General features: G+C 47.4%; 1 protein-coding gene across 5 annotated transcripts in view; it reads left to right on the plus strand.

The window, feature by feature from the left end:
* Window positions 1-27,342, plus strand: part of EHF (ETS homologous factor) — a 37,758-nt gene that overhangs the window by 5,542 nt on the left and 4,874 nt on the right. Inside the window, exons 1-6 of one of the 5 annotated variants that reach the window (XM_035723115.1) lie at window positions 3,726-3,983; window positions 15,090-15,189; window positions 18,953-19,198; window positions 21,475-21,537; window positions 24,228-24,296; window positions 24,417-24,485. In XM_035723115.1, the coding sequence (XP_035579008.1) occupies window positions 3,954-3,983; window positions 15,090-15,189; window positions 18,953-19,198; window positions 21,475-21,537; window positions 24,228-24,296; window positions 24,417-24,485 (577 nt within the window). In that variant the 5' untranslated portion in view covers window positions 3,726-3,953. Of the gene's footprint in view, window positions 1-3,725; window positions 3,984-14,938; window positions 14,961-15,089; window positions 15,190-18,952; window positions 19,199-21,474; window positions 21,538-24,227; window positions 24,297-24,416; window positions 24,486-27,342 lie in introns of those variants that run through there. The other 4 variants (XM_027581406.1, XM_027581408.1, XM_027581407.1 and 1 more) reach the window with 4 other exon arrangements.

Genomic DNA, 27,342 nt, shown 5'->3' on the forward strand with positions numbered 1-27,342 from the left:
ATTGAGGGTAAGTCCTCAACATGGCTGTTCTCAGAGAACCTTGACTGGGTCAGAGTAGATGAATAATTCTGGGATTTTGTTTTTCAAGGTGATCGATGTAGGTTCCGCACTGTGACCTTGGGAAAGAAATGCAATAAGGTTTTCACTAGGGAAGGCGGGCAGCAGGGACATGGGATCAGCCGTGTTCATGGGGGACCTCCAAATTGAGCTTGTCTTTAGCTGGCTGCACCACAGCCTGTAGGAGTTCCAAGGAAGACCTGGTGTGGGCACCCAGCATGTTCGTATCCATGTGTTTTGATGCCTGGCATATAAGCGGCTTTCAGAAGAAACTGATCCCCTCCAGGCAGTTCACTTGACTAACCACAACATCATATACCATTGCCCACCCCTAAAATTCTTGATAATGTCTCCAGATGTATACTGACTACTACCCTTGGTGTTATAGAGGCTTTGAAAAAAAATTGCCAAGACACCATGGGGTCTACCTCTTGGTAAATTGTTCACATGACACTTGTAGTGTCTTGTAGTGACTTGTAGTCGCGTGGAAGTGGTTTCTAGAAGCTATTGAGTTGAACAAGCAGTCCTTGCTGTTAATAAAAGAGCAAGGTTCTAACCTAGGATCCAAGAGGCTCCTGGTGTCCATGGAAAAAATTCAGGGAGTTTGTGAACTTGGATGTGTAAAAGAATGATGTTTTTATTCTTAATAATCTAACTAAAATTTAATATTTTCTCTTCTAATATATAAATGTAGGCAAAACCCTAGAGTAGCATTAGCTGTGACTGTCACTGAGAGAGATTAACAGACATTTTCATATCACATTATACCTGTTGCAGATGTCTCAATATCGATGTTCATCTCTACTTTGATATCATGGATGTTATTCGATCTGCACTAGATATTCTTATTTAATGTGTTAATAAAGAAGCATATATGTTCTTATGATATCACACATTAATTTTAAAAAGTATATTGATAATTGTATTTCAATATAAACTTTCTTTCTAATCTTGTTATTTTAATTTGTCATTTAAAAGCATTATTTTAAGAAGGGCTCCATAGGTCTCACCAGACTGCAAAATGGGTCCATGTATAGAAATAAAAGTCTAGGAACCCTTAATTTATATCATTCTCTTGCACAGGGCCAATGAAATGATTTCTGAATGATGTCAGCTAATAGATGGTCTCTGTCAAAACAGGGATATATGTTCTTCCCACTCATTGTTTTTGCCTATGGATAACCCTGGAGTTGTGGAGGGACCTTGGAGTAATGAAGATAATGATTAATAATAATTAATGATGATAATAATAGTAATAACAGCTAGCATTTGTTGGGTGCCTGCTATAAGCCAGGTGGTATTACAGGCATGTTCAATGTCATATTTTGTTTAATACTACCAACTACTTCAGGAGGTCATTCATGGGGCAAAGACAAAAGACTCCCCCCCTGCTCCCCATGGTGATAGAGTGTTGCTGCAGGTGAAGGCGAAGGATGGGACTGACCCCCTGAACAGGGCCAGTGTCCTGGGTATGGCACCTGTGCAGTAACACAGGGCTCCACACTTAGAAAGGTCTTGGGCATGGTTTAATGCTCTGCTATTACGGTCTTGAAATTCTTAATAGCTTTTGAACACGGCACCCTGCATTTTCCTTTTGCACTGAGCCCTTTGAATTACGTAGCTTGGTCTGTCCCTGGATGTAATGAAGTTGTTGTAATGTGTGACAACTCCTGATACTGGGAAGCCAGGAATCTGCTCGGAGATCCCCCTTACTCATCTAGCTGACCTTTGGTGGAAAGCTGAGGCCTGTCAAAGAGGGATGCTGTAGTTTCTGAGTTGGCGAATTTTATGATTTTCTTGAATGTCAAAGACTTCTTTCCGCCAAAGCAGCTGGGGGAATGGCTGAATAACTGGCTGGAAGGTTCCCGGTTCCTCGGAAAATCTTTCTGGTAGGGAGTTGCTTATCTTGCTGTTGGGTTTTTTCATTTTTTATTTTCCAGGGGTCTTACTACATAGACAGGGAGCTAGGAGAAGCAAAGTGTGTTCTGGAAGGGAAAATGAGACCAGGTGTGCTGAGAGTCGATCATTCTTGTAGGAAGGTGATATGAATGAACTTGGCTTTCTTGCCTATTGTCAGTTAACGATTATCTGTGCAAAAAGAAGACCCTACTTCTTCTAAAGAGGAGATCCTCTAATCTGTGAGGAAATTCGGATAGTAGTTGTTTCTCAAGTTCAAAGATGATCATTGAAAAAGCCTTATGAGGTTCTGTCTGCATTTTACAGCTATGTTTTTACAAACTGTTCCGGGGTCATGGACATGGTCTGGGGGGAGGGACTTTCCTAGATGTATTGGTCAGAGCAATGGAATTCAGGCTCCCAAATGACACATCCAGTCTCTCAGTCGTCGGTGTCATGTCTACAACACAACACAGTGGGTCTATCATCAGGTTCCACGTGTGACGGCTCAGCCGTCAGGTGCTTTTCCAAAGGAGCCATAATTTTCCCTTAACTTCTCAACAGTTTTTTTTTCCTTGTTATTATTACTGCTCTTTTATCATGGCTAATAAGTCTGAGGTGGCTTCAAGCAGCCAAGCCCAGCCCCTGAGTCAATGTGGGGCTTTCAACAAGAAGCCAGACTAAAGTTTTGACAGGTGGGTCGGAGTGGCTATGATCTGCTGCTTCTGTAGCATTGGGATGGACGGACACTAAAGGGAAGTTTTATAGTTGGGCACAAGGAGGATTGGTGTGCCTCCTATTTACATGTAGGGAAAAATGATGGAAGCCATTCTTAAAGGATCTCAATTTCCAAAACAAAAGTGTGAGCTTCTAAAAGTGAGCCTCTTCCACTCAGAAATACAAGGATCCATTTTCAGTTCCAGAGAATGATGTTGCATTTCCTGTCGTTTATACCCATCCCCAACTCTCCAGTATATTTATTATAATATATACAGTCCATTTACTAGCTATGTCCCTGGGTAAGTCGTTTAACCTCTTGTGCCTCATCTGTAAAATGGGGATAATATTAGTACCAGTGTCCAGGGTTATGGCAAGGATTAAAGGAGATCATGTATGTAAAGCCTAGCTCACTTCCTAGCACATTGGGGATGTTCAAAAAATAGAAACTATCATTGCTGTCATAGTTTTGATTGTTGTTTTGTAATTGGTCTGTGAGAATCCATGTAGCGGCTATTGATCTTTCTTTGGCTGGAGAATCTTGGTTTTTTTCCTGGAAAGAAACTTGAATCTTGAAATGGTCAAATCCATTGTTCCAGTCCATCCCAACCCCTCCCTGGCTCCAATCCCCACCTCCTACCTCTCTCCACCCTTCCCGCATTCCTGCACAGTTGGTCTTAATTTATTTTTCAGTCAACTGAGGGTGTTGTTAAATCTTTTATTTTTCTGGCTGCCCGATTTGGTTCTGAGGCACTCCACTCCCTGCCCTGCTCATGACAAGAATGCTGGGGAATGCTCAGCCAGCCATGTCCCTCCCCTGTCGGAACACCCTGTTCTTAACGCTCCTTGAGAAGTGGCATTTCTGAGACCTCCCCTGGCTGCCATGACCCCCCCATTAAGCCAGTGATCTGGTGATAATGAAGACCCAATGGCTGAGAGAAAGCCGGGAGAAGGTGGTAATCTAGGGGAACATCGCACATTGCCCACGTCCTGTGCTTTCTTCTCAGGGCTTAAAAAGAGATATTGAGAGGCTTTCTCTAATTGTGTATATTGAAGGCTGGGTGATGATGCCATTGCTTAATTAGTGTTGTTGTGATCTGCATTTGAGTGATTTGTTTAGCACTTTGTGGCCCTTTTTGGCTTGAGCTCATCATGTGATACTGACAAAGTGATGAGAAAGGGAGTGCAATGATGCTTGAATTAATGCAGAGATCACACCCCGAACCCGAACATCTCAGGTCCTTTCTACCTGGGATGTGGGACCTCAAGTCACTTGGTGGAACATGAGTGAGTCTACACAGCCCACCTTCAAGGTAGGTATGGCTAGCTTCGTTTCCCCGATGGAAAAATTGGTCCAGGGACCAGAGGCTTTCAAATTATGCGTGTTGCCCAGGGATGGACGTGGGAAGTCTGTGGGAGAGGCTGGACTGAGACTCAGCACGCTGAATCTCTGCTTTAGGTTACCTTAGACCACACCTACTCCCTGGGCCATGTTGACTTTCTGAAGTCAACCATCGGGAAGAGTGTGGTTTGGGTTTTGATCATATCCCAGCAGCCCCTTCTCTGCTCCTGTTAATCTGATTTATGATCTTCACCTGGGCTGACTGGAGGCTGGCCATGTCAGTCTTCAGATCTTGGACACCCCTCAGTGCCCTCACAGAGCCAGCCAATGGAAGAGTACAGTGTCTTCTGGCTTCTTGGCCCTGCCAGCTCTGGCCGGTCTATTCGATACCTCCTTTCCTTCTGGGGGAGTGGGAAGGTAGTATCCAAACTGAAAGCACAGGTTTTTCTTTGGTTTTTATAGGAAAAACAAATTGGCATGAATGCTCAGTCAAACCAGCTCAGGCTGTTTGGGCAGATGCCTTTCTTTGCTTTTTTCTGTTTATTTTCCAACAAATCAATGCTTAACTGCGTTGTTATTGGAGCAGAGCAACAGGTGCAAAAAAATCACTCTGCTGCCGACTCAAATGAGAAGGTAGGGCTTACACCCTCTGGGAGGTATCCAGAAGACAACAGAAGACCCTGCCAGCAACTGAATTAACAGCTCTGTTTACGGTGGGTTTTATGTTAACAACCTGCTCCTAACTAACCTCCCACACAGAAACTCGCCATTGTCTCGGGGAGAGACAATCAACCATCCAGACAACTAACTACTTTCTTCTGTCCCGAGTGGAGATTGGTTTTGGCTGAGGCCGCTTTGTGAAACTCGGGGGCATGATCCTGTCTGCCAACTCGATGTCTCAGTTAGGGTTTCCTGTAAAGGCAAGGCCGTGGGGTTGCCTGACAGAAGAGGATCGCTCCTGCTTTTCAACACAGTCGCAGTTCTTTCCAAGGTTGGTTGTTTCCAAATAGCAACAGGCTGCCTGGCTCCCTCTGCACTGGCTTCCCTCTATCGCCAACAGGAGATGGGGAATGAGCTCAGACGACTTTGGAAAGAGCTACCATTGTTTTGGAGGCGGTGTCTTTGCTGAATAGTTCCATCAGGGCAGAGTAGCATCTGTGTTTTGTTCATCATTGTGTCCTCAGCAGCTAGCAGAGGGCCCGGCATCCAGTAGACATTCAATAAATGTATATTAACTGGAGGGGATGAATGAATATTTGTATTAGCAAGGCAAGCATTTCCTGATGACCCTTTCTCTCCACTGAAGGATAAGACATCAATTTTCTTGGGTATGAGGCCTAAAATCCAGGGTGGTTAAGTCATCTTTTGAAGGTCTAAGATGGGGGTGGGATTGGGTAAGGGGTGACTCAGCCAGCCACGAGATTCTCTGGATGGAAGTGATCGTCATAAAAATCCTCGGCAAATGCTGTGTTCTGAGGCCAGGTTTGTTTGTTCAGCATTCAGAGGCTCATACTTGTGAGTAGCTGAGCATTGTTGAATTTCACAATTTGGTGGTACTGAGCACTAGCAACTGCTTTATTTCAAGTTGGCGAGTAATACAGCAATAGTCTCCACAGATGGTTTGGAGTGTGTGTCCTCTGGATTGAATGTGTTATCTCTGACTTTACAAGGATTTCCATTCATAGATGTTTCCTTCAAGGATACTATCTCCTGGAGTCAGTTATCTTATTGTGAACATCAAGGGAAGGCAAGCAGGTGAGGTTCTGAACCATGAGAGTGCTTGAGGATTAGTTAAGGGAGGTTCTTGAAAATGAAGATTCTGATTCAGAGGTTTGGGGTGGGACCCCAGGAAACTTGAAGTTTAACCCCTCTTCAGGTGATGATGATGATGATACAGGTGGTCTATAGATCAAACTTTGAGAAGCACCTGTATGGCCTCTTCAGCCTGGATGGAAAATAAGCATCCTAGGAGTCTTGGATGCTCCAGTCTCCGTAACAGTGCCTTTCCAAAGACCTACAGAGACCTATGGTTGTACTAGGAAGCGAGGCCTCTTTTTCTTCTGCTATTCATTTCCCTCTCTATTTTATGTTTACTTTGTTTTAGAATAGAGAAGGGGGATTAGCAGGGAGACAGATACTGATGTGGGGAAAATGGGGAATTTGTTACTGCATTGCTAAACAGAGGTCCAGAATGGCCCTGCTGGTCGCAGCCTGGTTCCTACTTCAGCTGCCAATGGAGAGGGACAATGGGGCGCTTCCTTGTGTCACCATAGGGGAATAAGGCAACACCCATGCCAAGGAAGAGGGCAAGAATAAAATCTCTGACGCTTTCTCTCATAGGTCAGAATAAACTTACGTCTCCCAACCCTGACTCCACTACAAAGTTTTCTTTAAATTTCAATCCAATGTGGGTGTAAGGGAGATTTCTTAAAGATCCATGGTGTCCATAGATCTGTAGGGGTCAATGGTCTTCAGAGATGGTCTTTACAGGGCCTGGGGCCCACAGAATATATGCAAAGCAAGGTACGGATGAATGTGCATTTTTGGTAGGTGAGAGCCCCAGTGTCAAAAGGCTCTATGACCTTTTAAGATTCAAAGCTTGCCCCGTTTTTCTTAGTTTGCCACATATGAATGGGATTGATAAAGGCCCTGGAGGTCATGTAAGGCGATCGTGTCTTTTGATCCACTTTGGTGCCTGTCCTCTGTCAGTATCTGCATCTTGTCTGGCACCAAGAATGATAAAGATCAGCATAATATGTATATTTCCAAATGGCTTACAGTCAATAAAGTGTAGCTATAATGGATCAACACTTGGCTTCCCAACACGGCATCATCACTCCTGAAAATGCTTGAAAGCCCAGGAATAATACTGCAGATGTTGCCCCTGGGAACATGAAATGTCTATTTCAAAACACATTATGAGGGTATGAAATTACCTGTGATGTAATCCCGAGGGGATCAAATACATTCCCCAAACTTGATTCACATTTTGATTCATTTGGAAAACATGAATTATCGCCTGTCTTACCTCCAGTTAAATTTCACATGTACGTGGATTTTCTTTTCCCTTCTCTGGGAGTAGTTCTTTTGAAATGACAGTCATATTGAAACAGGAAGTCAGGAAGCTGTTGCAATACCCTTAGGGCAAATGCTGCGAATTCACCTGCTGGTAACTTTGATTAAGGCCTGAGAATGGTCTGGATATCACTGTCATCACAAAAGTAATTATTTAAAATGCCTAATTGCTCCTCTGGCTTGAGGAGTAAAAATACCCACAAGGCAGCCAATTCTGTGGCAGTTCAGGGATGATGTGGTTGAATGAATAAAGGAGTCAGGAAGAAGGCAGACCGTGGGCCTGGCGACAGGGAATGCTTAAGATCTATTCTGTGACCCTGATTGCTCCCAGTGTATTTTCACCCTCACAGCAAAAACCAGCTGTCCTGAGGTCTAATTCAGATGGAGAAAATAATTATGGGCCAGTTTATTTCCAAAATACAAGATAAAATAACTTTATTGAGTCATAGGAAAAGTATTTATATTACGTCCGTACGTATGTTAAGTACGGCACGTATGTTCATATATGTGTGTGTACATGTACCGTTTATACGCATGGATCTAGGCCGTAATGGTTCAAGGAGTATCACGGCCCAGCTTGTAAGCCACTAACGTATTCCTACCTGCGCATATTGTGAAGTGGCAAAATGAAGGCAGCTTTCTATTCTTTCATTCTGAAGGATCTCTCTGATATATTGCCAAGAGAGATGGCTTCAGGTTGATCTGACAAAGAGGGAAGAGGGGCTCAATCGGCGTCCCTGCATGATTGAATGAACTAGTGAGTTTTATAATCTTGGAGAAGCTTGATAAAGGTGTGAGGCCCCAGGTGGCACAGGGACAATGCTGTGACTATGTATGGAAAGGGGATGGGGGTGAGGATGGGTTGAAGGCAACTTCGTTCTCTGGCAAATCACCCCCTTCTCAGCAGAAAGTGGCTCAGTTCCCAGGGTTTGTTGCTAGACGATCGGAGTTTGAATTCTCGTCTAGCTCCCATTCTTGCAAAGCTGTGTGACCTTGAATAAGTTACCTGACCTCTCTGAACCTCAGATAGGCCATCTGTTAAATGACATCATGCCTTGTAGAGATATTGTTGGTATTGACCGAGATAATGCATGTAAAACTATCAGCACAGAGCTCACACATTTTAAATGTTCAATAAACTCTAGCTGCCATAGTATAGTTATTATGTATGTATGTATGTATTTTTATAGCTTATAGCATTCAGTCCTACATCTTAGTAGCACCACCACGGAGCAAAAGGCATGCCTCCCGCATGACCCATGCTGGGTTGTGTTTGTCTCTTCTGGCAGGTTCTCTCTGTATATTTAAGAAGAAAGAGCAGTCGAGCAGTCTTTGGCCTTGTCAGGGGCCCTGAGACTGGGCAGAGCCTTCTAGGTTCTGGGGTGCATGGCTCCAGCTCCCTGCCAGAGTCCCAGGGGTGCCTTCTTCCCATGGCTTTTCTGTCCTTGTGAGCTCGAAACCCAGTTTTGCAGTGATTGAGCGTTCCTTGTGCTAAGGGATCCTGTAAGATAGGGAAGCACTCTGGCCACCCTCTGCCAGGAGCCCCCATTTTAGACGTGTTGCTGTCCTTTGCATCTGCAAACCAGGTGAAAGTACAACACGGAGGCCATAACACAGAGCCTGTGGGGCTGTGCTCTCCCACTGCTCCTGGCAGCCCCAAGCGTGGTGTGTCTGCTGGGAGGAAGGGGAGCAGGAGGGATGGCTGTTAATGCCTGAGCAGGGACCATTCCCAGAGGAACATAGCACAGCTTCTGTGAGCCTGGGCCAAGAGGGGCGGTTCATAGCTCAGCCTAATAGCATATCCACACAGCGGCCCCAGACGGGAGGTGGGGAGGCAGGAGATCCAGCCTAGACTTGAATGTGCCAGCTAAAGCTAGAATTTCAAACCATTGTATAGAAGGTAGAAGTTCCAGGCCTTGTTTGAAATGAACTTGGCTGTCAATTTCGTCCTTGGAGAGTCAATAAAATCCTAGTAATAACACAATAAGTAAATAATAATAATTATAAAAACTAACATTCCCCAAGTCCTTACTATGTGTCAAACACTTTTCCAAAGATTTTACAGGCATTATCTCATTTTGTCTTTCAACAACCCTTTTCATATCATCTCCAGTTTATAAATGAGAAAATTAGGGCCCAGAGAAACTGAATAACTTGTTCAAACTTGCCCCTTTAGTAAACTGGCAAAGCCAAGATGTGAATCGCGTTTGTCTGACCCCAGAGCCCGGCGTTCCCAACCATTATAGTCTGCTGCCTCTGAAGGGGCTACCCTGACCCCAAGAACGTCCTCGAAGCCAACCAACACACTTTAAAGAGAGACTCATGGGCAGACCTTCTAATAATAGCTGACACTTGGGGGGGCACTCGCCACGTACGAGCTAATATGTGAGAACTTTACAAACATTTTCACTTTTCCCATGTATCAGCTCCATGCCCCCCCACTTTTTGTCATATGGGGAAACTGAAGCTTTAGAAAAAATAGTACTTCCTCGAGGTCAACACAGCCTGCCAAGGTTCAGAATTGATTTCAACCCTTACCATCGGAGACATGAGTTCTTCCTCTTAAGAGACACTCTTGAGACGCGGAGCAATGCGAGCCTAGGCCTGGAGCTCCTTCCTCACACCTTGAATATATAAGGGAGATTCAGTCTCTGTGGCTAGGCCCCACCATCTCCCATTTGTGTCCCTGAGCAGTAGCCAAAATGTGAGACTCTTTAACTTCAGGGTCAGGCCAAGTGCTTTGCCACCCCATCAACCCTTAGGCTCCCCCCTGCCCCCGCCTCACCCTGTGTGTGGTGGTCAAGCTGGTGCTAGATGGGAACTTAGCCTCTGATGGAAGCCCGGAGGGGGACTGGCCACGAGGATTGTGGCCTCCCTCTCCCCCCAGAACACGGGCTGTGGCCACTCCAGCACACTGCAGTGCTGTCTCTCTGCAGAAATGCATTTGGGATTGGCCAAACCCTAGTGGCTCATCATGTGTAGGGGCATTGATGCCTAGGGTCGAATAGGTCCTGACGGGAAGTCTGGCATGAGGTAGACATCCATATAGTCTACTGGGCAGCATGCATGCTGCCTCCTCTTCAAAGATTTTTTTTTGACAGAGACAGCAAGAGAAGGAACACAAGCAGGGAGAGTGGGAGAGGGAGAAGAAGTCTTCCCACTGAGCAGGGTGCCCGACACAGGGCTCAATCCCAGGACCCCGGGATCATGACCTGAGCTGAAGGCAGACGCTTAACGACTGAGCCACCCAGGCACCCTTGCCTCCTCCTCTTCGAATAAAGAGCAGGCTTCTGTCTCCAAAAGTGTCAGTCTTAGAAACCACGGGGTAGGTAGGGGCACCTGGCTGGCTCAGTTGGAAGAGCATGCTGTTCTTGATCTTGGGGTTGTGAGTTTGAACCCCGTGTTGGCTATAGAGATTACTTAGAAATAAAAAAAAAAATCTTTAAAAAGAAAGAAAGAGGAAGGAAGGAAGCAAGCAAGCAAGCAAGCAAGTGAGGGAGCTGTGCAGAGGGTAATGTCCTGGGTGAATGTGGAACTCTGAACAATCACTGGGGGCACAGAGTCAAATACCATTCTCCCTGATTGTTGCTGCTCATGAAGGGAGGGATAAGAGAATGCAGATGAAAAAAACCTCTGGATAATCCACATTTCGTTTCACTTTGGGTTTGGAATAAATGTCTGCTATATTCCCAGAATGCACAGCACCTAGGAAGAGACAAAGGTGGCCCGCATGCCAAGTGCATTTTTTTTCACCCCACTTATGAGGCAATTATTCTTTATTTGTACCAAGCACTGCACTGGGGGATTTTAAAGCCCCTTGTCCTTTTTAATCCTCTAGCAAACCTCTGCGGTAGTTCCTAATGCCATGCCTGTCTCCCAGGAGAGGCTTGGGCAGCTCAGAAAAGCTAGGGGACAGCCCAAGGTCACCACGCCAGCGTGATCAAAGCCTGCGGCATCCACAGGCTCTCTTTTAACCAGTGTTCGCCACTGGGGGTGATTTGGCCCCAGGGGATGTTTCGGGGGGAGGGGCCTGGAGGGGATTGTGTCTGGCATATAGTGTCTAGAGTCCAGGGAGGCAGCCACCGTCGTGTGATGCCCAGGACAGCCACAGACCCCTCCCAGCCCAGGATGTCAGTCTCGCAGACGCTGAGAAAGTCGGCTTCTCACCCTGAGCACGTGGCCAAGGATCATTGCCAGAATCCCCCCTTTAGCTAGAGATGAGGAGACGGGGGTTCTTTTCTCTGCTTGCTTTTGACTCAAAAGGTGGAACCATTCTTACTGAGGCACTGAATTTACTTCTTGCAATCTTGGGAAGAAGCTAAATGTGTCAGGGAAACACCTTCAGAATTGGCATTTAAAGAAAGGGAAAGAAACTGATTTCTGATGGAGAACATGTGTGCCGTGCTGGACTAGACATCTTTAAATCCAGTAGGTTATTCATCCTTTAACCAGGATGTCGACATTCCCTTCCATGCCCCCTTGAAGGCCAGAGAAGAAACTGAGTTTGGAAAGGTTATCACACTCAAGGTCGTCACATGGCTTACGGATGGGGAGTCTGGATTCTAACCCAGACCTCAAAGGTTCCAAAGTCTCCACCTGTATCTACGTGATACTTTTTTTTCAAGAAACAATAAAAGCTATGCTGATGGTGAACTGCAAAGCTTACAGAGGAGCATTAAAAAAGTCCCCCTACTTTGTAATTAAAAGGATTGCTTTTTATACCCCATAAAGTAATCTCTATGCGCCATAGAAAGTATACATGAGTATATGGGAGTGTGGGTGAGCTGGTTATAATAATGCTTTTTTACAATTCTCAAGGGACATTTATTATCTATTATCTCATTTGATCTCTTCAAGACGCTTGGGAGGCTGTCGGTGGGGGGCAAGTGTCCTCATTTTCCACCTGAGGAGCGGGACCTCCCAGGGAGTAAGACTGGTGGAGAGGCTCTCAGCGACGCTGGCCCTGGGCCTTCTGCGCCCACCCCCGGGGCACCAGCCGTGCAGGGCCACGGCGGTTAGAGACGCTGACCTTCTTTTCTCACGAGCCTGCATGAGCTCCAGTGAACTCTGACTCAGTAAGGGTTAAGACACATTAAACTCTTTTACGAGTAGTAACCATTTACTGTGTCCTGTAAAAAAGGGCCCCTTGCTTAGCTGGCTGCTTTCTCTAGCAGAGGGGGTTCCAGAAGGGAGCAGTGCTCATGCGCATAGGCCAGTCTCTTGGGGGGCCTGGCGTGATGGGGCAGCCGGGGCATCCTCGTCCTAAAGGCTTCTCTGTGGGTTGAGAGTAGTTCTGGGCGCCTTCAGGAGATCACAGAGAGAAAAGATAACCTACCCCAAGGGAAGGGGCTTGCGGGCGTTTGGTCACAAGTGGAGAACTAGGCCGTGCTGTCCTGCGACATTTATTGAACTCCTTGTCATTACCTGCAGAGCTTTCCACACGCATGACCTCATTTGATTCAACCCTTTGGGGTTGTTTGGGGTTGTTCTCATTTTATAGCTGGGGAAAGTGAGGATCAGAACGTTCTGGGGGCTACACAGGCTTGGAACTGGCTCGACGTCATGCACGGCAAGCAGGGGACCTAGGATCTGAGCCCATCTCAACCCAAATCCAAAGCTGGGGTCCTTAGCCCTCATACCAACCTGCCTTCTAGGTTTGGGGGGAGAAGGGGGGAACAGAAACCCTGGCTGAGGCGCAGCTGGGGGTTGGCCCGGGGCTGGTCTTGCTCCCACTGAATGGCCGCTTGGAAACAGCCCTGCAGGCAAACCCTTCCGAAAGCATTTCAGGGAAGCCTTCCCCACCCCCCAACCCCAGGCTGAAGGGCCGATCCCTCCTCTGTGCAGATGGGCTGGGCTCTGAGTTTCAGCTCTTTCAGGGTTAAACAGTAACCTTTCTACTTCTTGTGGTTGAGCAAATGCGGGCGAAGAACAAGCCCAGCCTTGAGCAAACAGGAGACCGGGCCATGCCCCTTCCCTCCCCCAGCCACCCCTCTGGGGACCTGCAGGGTTTCTTTTGCCCTGGAGTCCCCCATCGGATTGCTTAGCTGAGGGCAAGTGTTCTAGAAACCTCGATGGGAAAAAGGAGAGGAAGGTTTGGCTTGGGTTGGTCTTCCTTCTCTCGGAGTGAGAAACAAAGAGGTTTCTGGATGGGGAACAGAAAAATCGAAGTAGTCACCATCTTTGAATTTTTGTACGGGGGAAAATGAGGCCCAAGATAGTTTGTGGTTTGGGTTACCAGACGGGGAGCGACTCTCCTCCTCAACACACCTGCCGTATAGCCGAGCCTCACTTCGTGCAGAACGCTCCAGGTATAGAAACTCACTGAACCTCCAACCAACGCACACAGTAGGGACAGTGACTTGCATTCTGCATGTGAGGAAGCAGGTTCAGAGACAGTAGTGACTTGTCTGAGTTAATACTAACCAGCTGGTAAGGGGTAGAGCTTGGAACTGAGCCTGCTCTTTCTGGCTTTGAAGCTCACATATATGGTTCCACCACACAGAACCCGTCTCTGCCCTCTTCCCGGCCCGGGGTCTGCTGGGGTCCCATCTTTCCTTCTCTACTTTCTACTTAGGCTGGATTCAGGCCTAATTATTGGCCAAACAACCACGATGATGTTAATAATCCTCCCAAATGTTCTGTTGGGCCTAGCTTGACTCCTAGTCCCTGTTCCGTCCCCGGTCCCTACAACAGTACCCAGCCCATTGTAGGGTGGGTAAATATTTGTTGAATAAATCAATACACGAATGAATGTTTATGCCTCTTCCAGACCCCTCTTCTCCCCTCTGAAGCCCTACCCAGAACCAGAGAAATAGGAGCTAAGTTAGGGGGCGTGGTTTGGAGGCTGGAACTGCTCTGCTTGACCAATTTCAATCCTGGGGACATTGGTAACACCCAAGGATACAAGATTTCCCCAAAACAGGCAGAAAAATCTCCATGAGCTGCTGCTATAAGGTTACCTCCTCTCCATCCCAACATTTTAGAAAGAGCAAGTTATCTTCACAGGCCCTGGGGGATGCTCAATCCCCTCTTGGAAATAGGCAACTCTTCTTTTGAATGATTGAACACACTTTTAGGGCTTGAGTCTGAAAGGAGGAGGGTGGCCAGCCTCAGGGTCGGGAACAATATAAACGCTGGAGGATGGAGGTGACTATTTCTAAAGTGTAACATTTTTACGTTTCAAAAAATCCAAACAGTCCCATGTGAGAAAGGCTCTTCCCCTGTGTCCTTTCCTGAGAAAATGAGAGGAGAAAGTCACTTTCAGGTCCGCTTCGAAGCCTCTGGTATTCTCCGGGGCTCCGAAAGGAGAGAGAAATCTTGTCAGAATTTTTACCAGGAAGGAAAGAGAGGGGCAGGGTCTTGTCCGAGAAACTGACCGATCCCTGATGTTATCATGGAGCCAAATACTGGAGGCACTTTAGGGACATCGGACTGAAGTCCTCTGAGATGTGGCCGTGGCCGTGGCCTGTGGCAGATGTCTGCACTAAGGAAGCTTGGCTAGGTGTCTGAGTGAAGGGCCACTCCGTTGTGGGGAATTGTGAACGCCTGGTTTCAGATCTGAGTTCCTGCGCAGATGCTGGGAGTTGGCCGCTACCGGCTTGGATTTTTATTGATTGCAATTCCACTTTACACAAAATCTCTTTGGCGTTTTCACTTTTGTAAAAAAGAAAAAAAAAATCATGGCTGCTGGCCAGACTCGCCCTGTGAGCAGGTATTGCATTTTCCTCCTGCTTCATTCCTGATCAGAGATTATTCATTTATGAATGGGTGGCTGTAAAAACTTGCCTCATGCATATGAAAGTTGAACCTGGAAATTTTTAATTGCCAGTAAGTTTTGCTTTTACTGAAAGCGCTGTGGTAACACGCTTTGGAGGTAATGGATGGAAGGACAAATTCTTTTTTTTCCCTTCTTTTTCTTTCCGAATTAACTCTATGATCTGTGCTCTCAAATGACATTTGTCCAGGAGGCCCTGACTGAGCGAACTGTTTGATCCCCTTACAGATCATGATTCTGGAAGGAAGTGGTGTAATGAATCTCAACCCCAGCAACAGTCTCCTCCACCAGCAGCCAACCTGGACAGACGGCTACTCCACGTGCAATGGTAAGGGGACCAAATAGGTGTCAGTGTCACTACCCTCCCCCCTGCCCCAGTGCTTTTCCCTCTGCTTAATTAGGCTTCGTTTCCCAACTTCATGTTTGAAAAATACAGGTTTTATTCAGCAGGCGCGTGGGGACGAGGGAAAATGGAAAGCACTTCATGCTGGAGGTCCCAATGGGCTCTTGGGGCTCCAGACAGAAGCCCTTTGGAGATTTTCCATTGTTTCTTCCCAGTATTCAAGGCAGACTGGCAGAGAAAGTGCTAGAAGATATGCTCAAAGGGAAGGCCACCTGTTGATGCTTTTAACAGCATTTGGCTGGGATATTAAGACAGGATATTGAGAAAGGTGTGTGTGTGTGTGTGTGTGTGTGTGTGCGCGCGCGCGCGCGCACGCATGTGTGTTGTGCAGAAGCATGTAACTTAAGGAAGACAGGCTTATAGCAGCTTATTCTTTCTGTTTCAAAGGGAGAGATTTTTTAGGAGACCATGTGCCTCCCTTAGGTGCTTTAATTTAGAGCCCTTGATCAGAAAAGGGAGGGCCTGCTGCTGGGGCTCAGTAGAGGGTTTGGGAATCAAGCCCACTGCTCACCGTAGAAGCAAGTGGAATTCAGATGTTGCCGAATCAGGCCCCACACCCCACTGTGAAGGTGTTAGGTCTAGGCAGACTGCTGTGCATCAGACTGCGGTGGGTTTAAGGAGCTCTAGGCCCTCTCCCGCCCCATACTTGCTGCTAATCTCCTTGCAAGAGGCCAAGCTGCTCTTGCTTCTCCTGAGAAAGGAAGATGGCTTGTCGGTAAGCAGAGTCTGCAAAGCAGGAGGCGGAGGATAATGGAAGGTTGTATTCTCCAAAGAGCAAGTGCGGCTCCACCCCCTTTCAGTCCGGAACCCTAGTCAAACAAGGCTGGGAAGCATGGTCAGGTGATCTTCCCTGGTCACCTATCACAGAACTGCTGTCCTTTCTGGGCAGTGAACTTTTCTGTGGTAGGCCTCAGATTCCGTGTGAGGACCTCAAAGGAGGGTTCCAAGTAGGGTAGGAAGTTTCTTCAGACTGGAAAGCCTTCGGTGTCCCCAGTCTGGGCCCTGGATCATGGCAGCGTTCCTCCTGTGTGCTTTGGAGAAAGCTGGGGCAGTGTGTTTAGCAGGGAGTAGAATTTGGGTGCCACTGGTATGTTTTAACTTCCAGAGGCCCCAAAGAAGGCCCAGCTCCTGATCATGACTGATGGGGCGAGGGAGGTCAGTTGATCAATAGACAAGAGCTGACCTTGTAGGATTTTCATGTCTTCTCCTAAAACTTTGGGAATCCGATGAGTCCCCTGGCAGATGGTAGAATCTCCTAGTCGATTTGAGACAAAATCCTCTGGTTCTCCCAGGTTCTCAGGATACAATATTGGGAACTGTCCTTTAGTTTGGATCATGTGAAGTTGGGAGAGGAATTAGAGAGGCTTGTTGTCGGGGTATTGAGAGTTATGGTCTCTTGTTGGCAAACTCAGAGCTGTACTGTCATAGTCGTATCATTATTTTGGAAAAAAAGATCAAAGCCTCAGGGAGCCACAGAAATATATTCCATCCTTAAATAGCTGTTTTTGTGAGACACCAAAAAATTGGAGGGACACGGATGGAGGGACATGGAAATATCCAGTCGAAATTCCATGTGTTTGTATATTTGGGAATATTTCTATGTAATGAAATTTTTGGACTAGATTGTTCCAATCCTTGCCCCTTGTTCCCCACCACAATTGGCTTCCCCTCCAGGCCCCAAGCAGAGGGTTTAGGGCTGCTTTTGTCTGGCCATGATGTATGACGGGTGAAGCATACACTGTGAGCGGTAGTTGTGACCCATGGCACTCACCTTTGTGCCTATCATGACGTCCATCTCCTCCCGTTGGTGCTCCTAGGGTCTGGAAGCAGGGGATGGATCCAGAGGGGCTGAGCACACGTGGGACTGGGTTGGAAACATTCCCCCTTCAGCCTCTCTGGGGGTGCTGAGGCTAGGTGAGAGCCATTGTGGGACTCAAACCTTTGGAGCTCTTCAGCTCCTTGCCACTCAAACTGTATTCAAGGACCATCATCATCATTATCATCATCAACATCATCATGTGGAAGCTTGTCAGGAATGCAGAAACTCAGGCCTCACCCCAGATCTATGGAATTTGAATCTGCATTTGAATAACCATTCCCTGGTGATTAACAATCACATTAGAGTTTGAGAAGTACTGATCTAACATGACTTCGAAGAAAAAAAAATAGGGACAGTTTTCACGCACTCTGTTTTCTCCTGTCGGTCCATTATTCAGTTAGTGGAAATATTTGTATGTCATGTTCAGTTGGATTTCCCTGCTTCAGCTTGGTGGGCTACAGTAGTGTCTTCCCCTTGTCCCTGCCCCTCATCTTTCCTGGATGAGAGTTCCTCCCTTTGACCTCTGTTTTCAAGGGGACTGTAAGATCTCAGCCCCATTACCATGTCCCCAGAGGATGGCTCTCTCGTCTCCATCTCCTCCCAGGACTTTGGGCTGACTTTGTGATTTTCTCTGAAGTGAGCATAGGAGAGTCACACATGTAGAAATTCAGCCCATCCAGTTCAGCAATATTTATTGGCTTGGGTGAACTTGACTTCTCTGATATTTAATTTAACCATCTTGTGAATGCACCTCAAACTCTTCTAGATTGCTACATTATCTCTTCTTCAGGAACAGATTCCACCAAAGAAATATAGAGAGGGCACCTATGATGGCATAGTCTCTGAGGTCATTTTTGTAGGAGTTGCAAAGATGACCATGACTCCATGACCTTGAGTTTACAATTTAAAAAAGGAGAATAAGACAGAACCTAGAAATGTGTAAAGTAAAGCAGAACATGACAAAAGCCATTAGGAGAAGTACCAAACACATCTGTTGGAGATTCAGGGGACATCAAGCCCTGAATAATAATATTTTTTTGGGGGGGTGGTCTATGATGGCTTTATGGGGTGGCCAGAGTCTGCAAGCTGGCTAAGTGTTCAATAGGTAATGACTGGCAGGATACAAACCAGACTGAAAGAACACCAGACAAAAAAGGCAGAAGTGATGGGGTCACTTGGATAAGTTATCGAAGAGCCTCAATGCCTGGCTTGGCGATTTTGTAGCTAATTTCAGTGAATAATGGGAAGCTCCCGAAGGTAGCTGAGTAGGGAAGTGAGTCATAGCGACTGTAATAACCAGTGTGGGGCTGGGGTAGATCAGCACAGTTAGCAGGCGACTAAGCTGGACCACTCTGGGGAGGAGAAAAGGCATCATAGAGAAAAAGACTCTTACTCTTGAAAATGGTCTGAATTTGGGCTTATGTATGTATGTGGTGTGTGTGTGTGTGTGTGTGTGTGTGTGTGTGTGTGTGTGAGAGAGTTAAAAATGCGAGAGAGAAAAGAGAGGAAGGAAACCATGTGGGAGTGGACAATAGGCTAATAAGTTGATGACATTGTAGCGATGTGTTAGCCTTCACGGTACTTTGCAGGAGGCGGGGATGCGCTCATGATCTCAGAGCATTTCAGGTCTGTGTCCTCATGAAGCGCCCAGGGATAAGTACTATTCTAAGGAGGACGTGAAGAGGCAGGGAGGCACATTTCTGAGAGCCTCCTCTCTAGAGCCTGTCACATACTTCAACCCCCACACTGATGTCCACCAGCTGCAGTTGTGCCGACACCTGGCAGCCGAGCGGTGCCTCCCACGTCTGAGATTATGTCCCGGAAGAACCACGGGTCACTCACGGGACATGGGTCCCTCCTGTTTTTCAGTTTCCAGCGGGTTTTTCGGAGGCCAGTGGCATGAAATCCATCCTCAGTACTGGACCAAGTACCAGGTGTGGGAGTGGCTCCAGCACCTCCTGGACACCAACCAGCTGGACGCCAGCTGCATCCCTTTCCAGGAGTTCGATGTCAATGGCGAGCACCTCTGCAGCATGAGTCTGCAGGAGTTCACGCGGGCAGCGGGGACGGCAGGTCAGCTTCTCTACAGCAACCTGCAGCACCTCAAGTGGAATGGTGATTATCTCTCTCTACCCTGCTGGGAGGTTCCTTGTCCAGGACTTCCAAGGGGGGCGGGGTGGGTCTCACCTCTGAATTACTGTTTCCCGAGGGAGGGAAGGAGAGAGGAGGCTAGAGAACAGGCACGAATCTGGGGTTCCAGGCGTGTCCAATCCCACAGGAACCCAAGGTAATTGCATTTCTCCTTCTGGTTAATTTTTCAGGAGACAAAGGCTCGCTGGGTATTCACAGAAAACTTGCTCTCAGAAAACCTTTTCTTCTTTCCCCACGTCCCGCCCCCCCCCCCACCCCACCGCCCCAAACATGTTGGGATAGTCTAACTCCCAATCACTTGCTTGTTAAGATCAACATGGGCCCTTTTTATTTTCTTTAAACTTCTAGACCGAGGTTCTTAAGATGGGACCTACATGCGGTAAGAAGTGATGGAGAATTAATTAGGTCTATGTTTGTTTTGGGGAGGAGAAGGCTCTCAATATTTCAAGAATCTTGAAAGTCAAAAACTCAAAAAAAAAAAAAAAGAGAGAGAGAGAGAAAGGGTTAGAATTAATGGCCTGGACACGTGTAGGATGTTTCTGCAGTGATTTCTGGAATTAGTGCTGCCCTAGGGCCCTGAATGTGTCTCTCTTGAGGCCCCACCTAGAGCAGAGGCAAGCCACCACCTCAAATGCTGTCCATCGGTGATAGTCTCTTCACGCACGTTCTCTCCTGGCTTCCAAGACACGATAGGGCAAACAACCCGTCTTGCAGAATGTCTTTGACACTGACCTAAGGTTCTCCTGACAATGCTGGTAAAAAGAGTTCTTCTGGGAGCTGCGGGCATCTTGGGAGACAGTAATATTACATAGGAATAGTGAGCTGGGCTGTCCACGTCAGAACGGGCATGTCTGTCTCAGCAGAACCTGTGTTTGGGCAGGTAGCTGGAACTTTGGGAAGCAGGAGGTCCTGGGCTATGAACCAGATTCAGACCCTGACAGCTGCATCAATGCTAAGGAGGACCCAGGATCTGGCTGCGAAGCTGGCAGCTGAGGTGGCCATTTTGGATGACCTCATTCAGCTCCCGGGCACTCCCTTCTTCCCATCCGCCTCACAGAGATGGTTGCTCATTTTTCTTTTAACTAGAACCAAACCAAACAAGGCTCTATAAATAACCCCCAGGAATCTTCAGAAGGAGCAGACTTACACTTGAAGATGTAAATATATTTACCTCCCTACCTTCAATTAGATCCACTCCTTTAAAGCTTTGCCCTGATTGAAGCCTGAGGCAGAAAGGCTTGGGAGGCAGAGAGCAAAGGGGTGGTGGCCATCTTTGACCTTCCGTCTTTGACCTTCCATAACTTCTTCGGCCACACTGCATGCTGTCGGTGCCTCTGAGTGCCTAATGACCAGATTTCTTTCCTTTGTTTCATTGTTTGTCTTTTTGTAGACATTCTATTAGCTTATATTCACTGTTTATTTATACTGTAAGTAAATTGATTCATTTAATGACCTTATGAAAAAATAAACATGTACCCATTTTACAGATGGGAAACCCGAAGGTCAGAGAGGTTAAAGGTACGACCTCTGCTCCTGAGATATTTATAACCTGCCTGGGGAGGAAAAACATACTAAGCGCATTCATATGTGTGTGTGTATATATGCTTTTATATTTGATAATATAAATATCATTATATATATATATATATATATGGAACCAAGAGAGGAGTTGCAAGGCATAAAAAAGAGGAGAATTATTCCATTTATCTGGGTGTATCTCAGATTGGATCTAATCAAAACAGATCTGATTACATTTAAGATCAAAGAAGAATCAAGCTGGTGAAAATGGTTTCTCTGGGATTTTCGTTTTCGTTCTGTATCCTAAGTTAGTAAGGGAAAGCACTTTAGAGGCCATTGACTGACTTTATCTGGTTTAATCCCCTCCATCTACAGACGAGCTAACCAAGAGCCGGAAAGGCCAGGCATCAGTGGGAAAACTGGCCTTCTGACTTGTTAAGTTCTATTTCCACCATCCTGGATGGCTTCCCTCTACAAGGCCCAACAATTGCATTGGATGTAGATGCCCTAGCTCCTGCTTTTCCGGGCCAGGGACTCCAGGCCCCAGTTTGTAGACGCTGAGAGGGAAGCCCCCTGGCCTAAACATTCGGAGGTGGACAGACGGCAGGATGGGCAGAAGCTCTCCCTAGAAGCCAGCTCCGTCCCGGTTGAAGCTTTCGGGACTTGTTTAAGTTCTGGCTCCATGTGGGCCGGCTCTGACTTCCCCAATCTGTCCTCCACAGGCCAGTGCAGCAGCGACCTGTTCCAGTCCACACACAATGTCATTGTCAAGACAGAACAAACTGGTGAGGAGCAGCAGAAAAAGGGAGCCAACTTGGGAGGCCAAGCCCGGGGGAGGACAGTTGGGAGGGTGTCAGGAGAGTGCGGGAGCAAGACAAATCCAGTGCTCTGGCACAAAGCCAAGGGACGCCTCTTGCCTGGCTGTCTCCAATGGACCACCCCACCATGAGTCTTGTTCCTTGCCTTGGGGACCAGGGACTGCCAACTATTTCCAATCTAGATTGAAGCTGTCCATACGTCTGTGCCTCCCGCTGCTGGTGAGGGCATCATCTAGGCTCGGGTCCAGGAGGTAGGGAAAATGCAGAGTCTGGGTGGGCCTCCTTCTCACATGAAGAGAGTCAGGGCCTTGGGCTGGGCCAAGTTAGGAGAAGCAAGGGGAGAGAAGAGAAAGGTCCAGTGTCTCCTCCCCGCTCCTCCCTCAGTGGGAGTGCATTTCACAAAAAGGAGGCAGCTACAGACTCGCTGTTGTAGTTACTGTAGCTTCTAGAGGGCTTGGGGGACATCCAAAAGCAGCTGCGGAACCCACTCCCTGCCTCAGGTGCACTTTTAGACAAATGACACGATTCTGGGCTCTGAGTAGGGTCTGCAGTCTCATAGGATCTATGTTTATTTTTTGTTCTCCTTCCCTGGTCCAATCAGTCCTCCTTTCTCTGTCCCAAATCTTTCTCCTGGGGACCCGGTGGACCTGTGGGGTGGGGATGGGGGGGGGTGGGGGGGGCGGGAGGCAGGCAGTAACTGCCTGGAGAAATGTACCCCAGGGTCCCACGCCCATCAGAGCTCCTTGTATATTGACTTTGGCCTATGACCTCTCAGTCCAGGGAGAGCTATGCAAGTCCCCCAGCGTCCCTCGGCCTTGATAAAACCAGGCAGCCAACGCTGCTCCAGGGCCACTCCCCACATCCACAGCAGTGAGATTGTTAGCCACGTAGGATGGCAGAGGTTGCCACGGGCCTCCCTGAGGCTTGCGTGCCAGTCACCAAGGACAGAATTTGACCCAGGGTGATTTGTGAGTTGCTAGGGGCTGAAATTGGCCCCATGCAGTTATTTACTCTTTTATAAGGGGCTAGTCACCATTATTAAACAAAAAACAATAGCTGCTAAGCATGTTAACTAGGTCTTCCTAGCCTTGCCTTTCCCTCCCACCCCGCAGAGGCCAGGGGTTGTCCGGATGGGCCTGTGTCTCTGAGCATGACTGCCCTAGAGGCAGACACAGGACTTGGCTCAGAGGCTGGGGCTCCACCCCCACTCCCACCGGGACCTGACAGATAGACCCACTGGAGGAGCCAGCTGGTATTGGAGAGAGCCCAAATAACTCGGTAATTCCTCCTTGACCATCCAGACATTCTCGTGTTGCCAGTTCCGAAAAGCTGAGCCAAGGGGTGGAGAAGTAGGTCCGCCCTGGGAGGAGGGGAGAAGAGGCTCTTAGAGGGGCCAACACCCCCCAAGTCTTTTCGGTTCAGTTTGTTTTCAGAGACAACAACAGGTGTACGAGGTGACCCAATGAGGAGAGAGGGTGTAACCCCAAGAGATTGGGCTTGGGGTGCCCAAACACGTAGCTATTAGTTAAAATACCAGCTAAATCCCTATGTCGCAAACAGGAGGACTTAGCCAGTGAGTCAGGTTTTATACTATTTATGCTATAAAAACAAAATGAAACTTGGCCAGTGGCTTACCATCCTGACCCTGAAATTCAGAACGCAGACGGGGGGGGGGGGGCGGGGGGAGCTGAGGGCAGCCTCCATCTGTGAGGAGGGGGAAAGGCAGGAAATTCCCGGTGGGGACGAGGTGAGAGCTCCCGCCAGGTCTCACAGCTCTTGGCCGGGAAAGAAAAGGCTTCTGTTGGAGGTCAGCCCAGACGTGGGGGTTGTGTAGGAGTGAGGCTTCATTTGGGGTAGGTGGACGGCAGTTTCCTCTGAATCTGACATCTGAAGAGTGAGACATGCTTACCCAGCACGCTGCAGGGGTGGGTGGGGGGGGAGAGGGAGCGCGCTTCTTCTCAAAGATGAGGCAATGGGACCTCACTCTGAAAAGTTGTTTGCTTGATTTGGTGACACTCTCTTCGCCTTCTGCTCTGTTTTATTTTGAGAATTTTGTGTCACCCCTTATGTTAATTGGAGAAATCCTGAAGGGAGGGGACTGTCACCCAACTGCAAGGGGAGCTTCTGAAATTTCAGCCATGAAGACACTGTGATAAAGACTGACTAGACTTTCCTGAAAGAAACATTAATTCTCCTAGGAAGATATTTCTAGGAAACTACGCTCATTAATTAGGAATTATTTGGCCTTAACAATTTCTTTTTCCAATGTAAAAATATTCTGATGATTATACAGCAGCATGCAAGACGATGCCAAGCTCCTGAGCCCACCCCCTGCTATGGGAAAATTCCCAGGAAGCCAAAGCATGGGCCTAGGACAGGGTCTCACTACAGTACTCCCTCACTGCCCTGAAGAGGCAGTAGGTGTAGAACACACAGAGTTGGGGCCATAACAAAGCCCATTTCCCTTAGGACGCTGGAAGAAAAAGGAGTTAACATTCTTATAAAGTAGCATGTGGCAGAAGCCGAATCTTACCCCTTGTCTCTGAGGACCACCCACGAGGTCCAGCACCTCTCTGATGAGCAGTGAGTTAGAAAGGGCAAACTCATCACCCAGGGAAAGATGATTGCTGACCATTCCCATTTTCTGTCTCTTGTAGACCCTTCCATCATGAACACATGGAAAGAAGAAAACTATTTATATGACACCAACTATGGTAGCACAGTAGGTAACTAACTCCACAATACTTATGGGCCTTTGACATTCTTCTTATTCTGTTTGATAACAGCCACAAAGTTATGTTGTAAGGAAGGGGCTCTTAATGTCATTTATCATTTCATTGCTGCAGATTTGTTGGACAGCAAGACGTTCTGTCGGGCCCAGATCTCCATGACAAGCACGGGTCACCTTCCTGTCGGTAAGTTGTCCTGACATCAGGGGCTGAGGGTGGGTCCTGCAAGTGCTTACCGAGAATTAATGAGAATTACAACACCCTACGTTTCTACTTTGCTGGAGTCTTTCTTGTTGAAAGACTAGGAAAGGAAGGGAATTACTCTTTTTAAAAGGTCTGCTTTTCAGCCAATATTTGTACATTGAAAATGACCAGCAAGGAAGCCTCTGGGAAAAGTGTTGGTCTCTTGGGAAACCAAGTCACTCTCTTGTGACAACAAAAATTCCTTTCAGCAGAAGCTTGCTCTTAGGAAATTATCTGATAAAACTGTTTTGACTTGGGTATACTTATGGCGGAAGAAGCTGTATTTAATTTTCAACAAACTATGTCTGACTTTAGGGAAAGAATACCTTAGAAGTGGCCTTCAGAGGTCAGTGAACCTGCAGTGATGATCTCTGGGTAGTGGGGTAGCTGTTGGAAATTTCTAGAACCCTGGCTATCACAGATCAGCTTTTAAGCCTGACCCTGATGGCTCATTGCGACTCTGATTAGTCAGACCCCCTGTACTGTATGAATTATGCTCACGTTAGTTGTGTTTGGTTAAAATTGGTTGCAACCGGCGGGGGCGCTATCCTTGACTCCTAGTCAAGGTTCCCCTGAGAGGGGTGGTCCGTTGGGAGTCCAGAGAGGGGCTTTCAGGTGATAATTTCCCCTCTGCTTACAAAGAGGCATTTTGGCACGTGTCCTGTGAGCGTGAGTGCACTGGGGAGGTGAACAGAGGGTTTCGTGGTGTCCCTTGACCTGGGTGCGAACTTGTAAAACTGCTTGGGTCTATGAAATTTGGAGCTTAGACTTGTCATGAGGCGATTGCTCTTTTCCTGGAATTGAAGTTGGGGCATCTTCAGAACTGGGATTTAAATGTGTGCTTTTGAAAGAACTTGGAATCACACAGCCTCTCCTCCCCCAAAACCTCCCCTTGTTTTTGATTTTGTTCAGTGTGTTTTTAAGAACTGAAATAATGAGGTTTGAGGTTTTGTTCTGGTCAAACCCCCTGAATGAAGAAGGGCTGGGAGCCAGTGTCAGTGCTTCTGGAATTGAGGTTAAGAACGGAGGCCAATTCATTTCTCGATTTCCCCCCTCCCCCAATGGGCGCAGCATTATGTGTCACTCTCAGTATTTTTTCAACTTAGGAAACAGATCAGATACTGGAAAGGCTCTGCAGTGGGTTTGCCATTCTGGGGGAACTGAGCCAATCAGGGGGAAATTTCTGTAGCAATCATTGCCACCCAGTCAAGACCGAGGGTTTCAGAGCCGAGGAAACCACCCGGTCATACTCTGACTTCCTCTGACACCTTGTAAGGTGATGCCTCCCGTGTCCTTCCGGTTGGGTCTCTGGCTTATGGCAAAAGATTGCAGCTAAGAATAAACTAGCATCGATCACTTCCTGAGCCTCGGGGGTCCTGAAGCGCCTGGAAAACATAAAACCATAGTCCTAGCTCTCCTGCCCTCACAGCCTGGCCGCCCTTCTCTCTTCTGTATCCTGACTTACCTTCTAGAATCTCACAATCCATAGGGGCCAGTTCTGCTTTCATATTTGTAGCAATAGGGAACCCACTGTCCCCTTATTCCATTTTTGAATAATCCTTAAAACGGGCTTTACAGATCTGCACTCCTTTACCTCCCTTGATCCTGGATTCCTTTGTCGCCCATTCTGATCCTTCGCTTGTAACACGGTGAAGCAATCCAGGACCTCTACCAGAATTATTACTGATAGAATCCACTCAGCGTCTGGGGCTGGCAGCTTCTTTGGAGTAATTAACTATCCCCCAGCCCTCCAGAGGGATAGTTAATTACAGCCTTGCATGGGTCTATTCCTTCTGGAAAGGTTTAGTCTCTACTGGATGGGACCAGAACACCACCCCCCTTAAAAAAGGACCTTTGTCATTCGTCTGAGTCTTTAGATTTCAAGTTCCCATGAAACTGAGTGCAGTTAAATGTCTTTCTATGTTTTAATGCAAGTTACAAGCCAAGCGAAGGCGAGGCTCCACATAAACTGATGCCCTCTGTGATAAACGCAGGTGGGGAAGCGGGCTTTGTTTTGATTCCTCTGTCATCTGCCCATTTCACAAAATGGCTGCTGCCAGTGTTCCTGATCTGCCCGATAGTCCTCGAGCCAATCATGCCAACTAGGGCCTGATGTGTTTATTCACTGACTTGTCGAGCCTAGAGCTAGGGTGGCATGGTCTATTATAACACTGATATTTGTATATCCCGTAAAGAAATGGCTCACAGCTGAATCACATGCAAATGCTTCTAATCTTCGCTTCTTGCGAAGCGGCTTAGCTGAAGTCACACTCTGGAACTTGCGTCATAAACCTGTGGCTCGGTGCTCCCCTTGCCCAAACTGGACCTTGGCCTGAGGTGCCTGGGAGCAGAGCGAGAGAAAGCTGAGCCGGACAACTTCCCCAGAGCAAGCCATTATTTTACAAGAATGAATCACTTAACCACACGGCTAACTTCAAAGGTTTTAACTTTTATTTTAGGGTGAGGGGAAGACACAAGGGGAGAGGCCATCGTATTAAAGTGAGGTTTCAGATCAAAAGACTTTAGTGCGAAGGCAGGTCCGTGATTCCACAGTTTGCCCACACACACTGGGGACAGGAAGAGGAGGCTGGAAGATATCCGAGTTTTCTTTTGCCTTTGGCTGCGTATTCCTTCATGTTATGATGGAAACATTTTTATTGGGGGATTTATTTTGTTCCCTGTTTTTGGTTTTTCTTTGAAGCTGGATGGAAGTCCAGGCTGGGTAAAGGGCTGACATCTCACAGAGGACCTTCCCTCATGGTCTGTCTGGTCTGGGGTCTTTAAGTCTAGAGTCCATGGA

Source organism: Zalophus californianus, chromosome 11, assembly GCF_009762305.2.
Source record: "Zalophus californianus isolate mZalCal1 chromosome 11, mZalCal1.pri.v2, whole genome shotgun sequence".
In the NCBI taxonomy this organism is placed as follows: Eukaryota; Metazoa; Chordata; class Mammalia; order Carnivora; family Otariidae; genus Zalophus; species Zalophus californianus.